Source organism: Lottia gigantea (genome assembly GCF_000327385.1).
Source record: "Lottia gigantea unplaced genomic scaffold LOTGIsca_32, whole genome shotgun sequence".
Lineage (NCBI taxonomy): Eukaryota > Metazoa > Mollusca > Gastropoda > Lottiidae > Lottia > Lottia gigantea.
In genome coordinates, this window is record NW_008709073.1 from 361,258 (window position 1) to 367,159 (window position 5,902).

Here is a 5,902-nt window from a genome sequence, read left to right on the forward strand (position 1 = left end):
TATTACAATTTTACAATATGCCTACTTATAATTCAAGAAAATTTAAATTTAGGTCATATAGACCTTTATCACACAACAGTACTGATAGCGAGTTCATGTTGTAATATTGTCTGAGACTCACTTAAAACTAAAAAGTGATCAATTGTATGAAATACCAGATTTTAGCTTGTATAGAAATGATGCTTGTACATCTAGCAATAAGAACCATCATGGTATAGCTGTGTATGTCAAATCTAATATTGTGAATGCTTTTGATGTTAGTGTACAGCCCTTGAACATACAAGATGTTGAAATGAGCTTATTGAGTCTATCGTTTAGACTTGATAATTGTCTAAAGAATGTGAATATTTTGGGTGTTTACAAGCCACCTAAAACCCCTGTGGCAAATTTAATAACAGCTGTAGGAAATGTGACAAGAGGTTGGAAAATTGATGACTATTCATTGGTGCTTGGAGATTTCAACATCCAGTTAAATAGTAAAGAATATGTAAGGTTGAATTCTGAATTAAATGGTATGGAACAGTGCATTCGGGAGCCTACTACTAATGCTGGCACTACTATAGATTTTGTCTTTAGTAATGTACCCTGTGAATTGAACAAATGTGGTATCATTGAAAATTATTTCTCAGATAACAAATTGATATACACTGTTATTGCCTCGAAAAACAGTATGGCATTTGATACACTAAAATTAGATGAGCATATAGTAATTCCAAAAAGAATTGTTGAAGAAAAAAAAATTGAATTCAGTGAACAGAAATGTGCAAAGACGATTAGCAGATGTAAAGCTGGTAAAAATGATAGAGCTGTCAGTGAACAGAAATGTGCAAAGCAAATTAGTAAATGTAAAGCTGGCAAAAATGATAGAGCTGTAATACTTTCTGATTTGATCTGCTGTCGAGGGTTTGGTTATTCCTTAAAAGAAACTGATCTCAACACACTTGTTGGAAAAAACTGGCTAAATGATCAGATTATAAATTTTTATATGAAGATCTTAGAAAGGGATGAAGATTTGAGTGGAACAGAGATAACTATGCTAGATACATTCGCTTATCTACGAATTGAAAGCAACATGCAAGCTGCTGTTGATATGTTTACAGACCAAAATCTGTTAACGTATAGTAAGATATTGATACCAATACATACACCACACCATTGGAGTTTAGTGGTTGTATATGTTGATAGTAAAACCATAAAATACTATGATTCTGTGGTTCACAAAGAAATCGGTTATCAATGTATGAGAAAGATGAAAGATTTTCTGCTTATGTTGGAGAGTATCCAGCCTTCAAACTGGATACAAATATATGAAAAAGACACTACATTGCAATTAAATGGATATGACTGTGGTGTTTGTACTTATATGAATGCCTGGTTGGTATTAGGACGTAGCTTGAAAGTAAGACAACAAGAAATTGCAAAGTTTAGAAAACAAATGATCAACCAAATAAATACATTTAGGTTGTGACAAAAGTGGAAATTATTATGTGTAAACTATGTTGATGAGATGGCTATTTGAATATTTTGGCACTATTGCTAATTGCTAGAAATGAATTGTGAGGCCATCAACCAAAATGTACAAGAATTTGATAATCTGAATGAAATAACTGTAGTATGGGGTATTTAGATGCAATTTGGTCAATGAAATGCTAGAATTTAGTAGAATTAGAAATCAATAGAGAGCCCAATTGCTTAATGATAGAAAATGTACATGCATTTGTTGGGAATGGTGTGGATGAGATGGCTATAAGGGGTGTTGGGAGGCCATTGCTAAATATAAGAAATGTACATGAATTTTATGTAAATGGTGTAAATGAAATGGTTATATAGAGAGCCCATTGCAGATTGGTTCTTGATAAATGCTAGAAATGAATAGAGAGCCCAATTGCTAAATGCTAGAAATGATTATAGAAATGAATAAGGTGGAAATGATGGAAAGGAACATCAATTCGATGGAAATGATAAGTACATTTTTTTTATATCCTTGAATTCCCTGTTAAAGAAATGATGTAGGCTTACAGTGTACTGCAGAATTATGGTGGTATTAGTGTGAAACTTGCTGACCCTATTCCAGCCTCTGATAGTTATTTTGCCAGTTGTCGGCTGGAATACGGTCAGAAACAATAGGCTGCAAAAAATGGGGATTTTCGTGATTTTATGATTTTATAATCCTTGTAGATCACTTAATCAACGGCGAAATACACAACTCGATGACTGTACATAAGTTTTGTACATAAATTGTATTTCTATTGCATGACCCTTTGATGCATTGAGCACGCATTCTTTGATGACTGCCGATATATTGAATTTCTTGGAAAATAACTTGGATCAAAACCCATGTATGGTCTAGGGGGATGATGACTGTATAACAGAACAACATAATTATCCATCTATCCTAATATATCGGGGTTTGATGGATTCGAGGTAAATAAATGTGTAAGGTGTCTTGGTTTCTCCGACAGACAGAGTCCGACACACTCTGACAAGACATTTGAGACTAGATATTCGCGAATCAAAAAGCACATTTTTATCACGCTTGCTGCAATAAAAAGTTACAATGCTTTATTACGTATGAAAAAACGAAACAATAAATAAATCATTTTTCAACATCTGTCGTATGTCTTTTGACAGAAAATGTTAAGCAATCCCACTGTGGCGAGTTTCAACGGGAATAAAAGTAAGCCTACCATGTATTTCTTTTTTTGTAATTTTACTTGTGAGATAAGATTTTTTCGGCGACTACATTTTCGAATTTACCATTGGAATGTGGAATTCATATTTCCACAGAATTGTGTTTAATAAACACTGGTCCTCATATCAGTCAAGTGTCGTATGAGATAAATGATACTTCACAGACTGAAATAATAAACAGTTAGGCCTAAAAGTGGCCTATATGACCTAAATTTAAATCTCCGGCGAGAATATGCGAACGATAAAATTTGCCCGATGGTGACGGTGCTTCTGTGACTGCAGATCAAAGTGTCTTCATGTCATTTGACCATAAATTGTTTGAATAGTGTGCCGCAGGCGGAACATTTCGGGACTTAGATGTTCCCTGATGCCAAATTGTTCCTATTTTACTTCCATTACAGACACTCTACTCAACCAAGCTTATCCATTTGTGGAGGAAAACAGGATATCACGCCCCCTCCCCCTCCTCCCTTTACTGAACGCTTTTTCCAATAACAAGTTAACGATAACTCTTCTCCGTGCTTTGAGAGGTCGGAATAGTCCGAAACATACTATAGCCTACCCTATGCCACAACAGTTAATTCTGACAATTTCAGACTACCTTATAGAGGCGGAAAATCTAGATGCTCCACTTTTATTACAATTTTACAATATGCCTACTTATAATTCAAGAAAATTTGAATTTAGGTCATATAGACCTTTATCACACAACAGTACTGATAGCGAGTTCATAACGCGAGTTAATATTAGAGATATTACACAGTAGGGAGGTTAATATATATGCAAATTAGGTAAAATTTAATTCAAAACACGATTTTCCCATGAAAATGAAATAAGCGACTTTATGTATCATATGAAAGTTTTGTGACCCCTGTAAAATAAAAAGTTATTATTTATTACATAGATATTATTTCGTTCGCACAAGGACATTTTACGGCGCAAAGAGGCTGACCTCAAAATGAAAGCAATCCTTTCCGAGAAATGGGACATGGAAAGTAAACAAATTATGCAGTTATTGAGAATTGTGTGATAAATAGAATCTTAAACTCGTGGTTATGTCATATAAAATTTATGAAATGAGTTGCCGGATAAAACATTTCCCTCGCCAAGGCTTGGGAAATATTAAATCCAGCAACTCATTTCATAAATTTGTTATGACATAGCTGGTTTAAGATCCTCTATATAGGCTATCTCACCTTAGGCTTACCGTTTATTATTTCAGTCTGTGAAATATCATTTATCTCATACACTCATATGGATTCCACATTCCAATGGTAAATTCGAAAATGCAGTCGCCGAAAAAATCTTATCTCACAAGTAAAATCAAATAAAAAAAAATACATTGTGCGCTTACTTTTATTCCCGTTGAAACTCGCCACAGAGGGATAGCTTAACATTTTCTGTCAAAAATTTTCTGTTGAAAAATTATTTATTTATTTATATATTTATACGTAATAAAAAAACATTCTAACTTTTTATAGACGTCTGTATGATAAAAAAGTGCTTTTCGCAAATATTACGTCTCAAATGTCTTGTCGGAGTGTGTCAGACTCTGTCGCAGAAACCAAGACATCGAATACGTGCCATGTATGGTGTGAAGTTTCTAATGATCCACGTATTCTTAATATTCTACAACTTATGTGAACGTAGAAAGGCTAAAAATCCCAATGACCTCGAATTCCGCTTCGAAAAGCGCAATATGTTTCCACAAGTTACCAAATTACGTCATTCTTTATTGTTTACAGTTTCGTTTTCAAAAAAATATGAGCTAAACCTATTTGAAAGTGATTTGGGGAGTTAAATATAAATTAATTCAAAATGTTTTGCAAAAAGAAATTTAATCATATTCTTTCCTGTTGCTTCAAATGAAATACCCAAATAACCAAGTAGATGTTGCATAAACTATAGGCCTAGGCCCTAATTAGGGTTTTGCATTGTTTCGATTTGTTCGTTCTGACATTCCACAAACACAGATTATTGAGTCTTTCATCAATTTAACAAAATAGACTCACCCAAAGGCACCGCCAAAGCTATGTTAACTGCCAATCATAACACTCCAATTCTCCCGCCAAATTAATAACCACACCTATTACGCACAAGAAATTGAGAGTCATTAATTCCTTGATTTTGAACGCTGAAGGATGTAAACCGTTATTGACAATAGTGGGAACATTTTTGGAAAGATTTTTCAAAATATAGGAAAACTAGCGAAGTGAGGTAAGTTACTTTGACATTTTTCATTAGTTAGGATAAAAAAATTCCCGGTATCAAATTGACAACCCCCAAGAAAGATAGGCCTAGTACTTTAGCAGTTGAAACTTATGAAAACAACTCAAATTTTAACAAGACACATTCTCTGAAGAAAGTAATAGTACGATTAGGCTAGTGTCAGTGACCTTGTAATTGTATTTGTAATATCGCAAATTTGAAATAGGCTAGGTGGTCGTAAAATTAGAACAACCCATGAGTCTAGATCTAATTCTTTTTCGATTCAAAAATTAGGGCATCAAAACAAATTATTATTTTACAAGGTTAGTTTTAGCCCCTGTAGGCCTACTGGGTAGGAAGACTGCTTTACCGTGTAGTAATTGGTGTAAATGTAGGCCTAACTGTTGTTAATTTTCGATAAACCTAAGTAAAACTCGAAAAATAACATTTGATTATTTATATTTAAAAAAAATATACAAATCTAGATTTCCGACGGCATGTGCCACATGCATGCAGGGCAACTCGGACCAAAACAAACTAGGACCATTTTTTTTTTCTGAAATTCTGATGACCAACTTGGACTACTTATTAACTTTTTATTTGGAAACATTGAAAAAATACGAATAATATATAATTACGAATAATATACAATTACAAAGGTAGGACAAACTATAGTCTTTTTGCTTGTACGAATTCCGAAAAAAAAAATTAGGCCTATCATCAATAAATTCATTACGTGACAAAAACACATCTGGAAAAATCCCCCTAAATGGCCTCAGTCTGTAACTGAAAAATCACATTTCTAAATTACCCTTTTTTAACTGTTGTCATTTTCATCGGGTTATAATTTAATAAATTAGGCCTTAATCAGAATGGCTCCTATTTTCGGAAAGACAAAGATTTGTCGCAATAGATCTAAAGAATCATTATGACCTAATTTATACAACAATGTTCTAGACTATCTATCGACACCTTGCTCGGCCATTCTAAAAATAGATGTGAT

The 5,902-nt window shown here is 33.5% G+C and overlaps 1 protein-coding gene across 1 annotated transcript in view; it reads left to right on the forward strand.

The window, feature by feature from the left end:
* Nucleotides 1–292: 292 nt before the first annotated feature.
* The window catches only part of LOTGIDRAFT_162012 (hypothetical protein), a gene marked incomplete at both ends in the record, with an annotated part of 8,128 nt that continues 2,518 nt past the window's right edge, over nt 293–5,902 (forward strand). The window contains one exon of the mRNA XM_009057950.1: nt 293–1,399. Within this exon, the coding sequence (XP_009056198.1) occupies nt 293–1,399 (1,107 nt within the window). The remainder of the gene's footprint in view (nt 1,400–5,902) is intronic.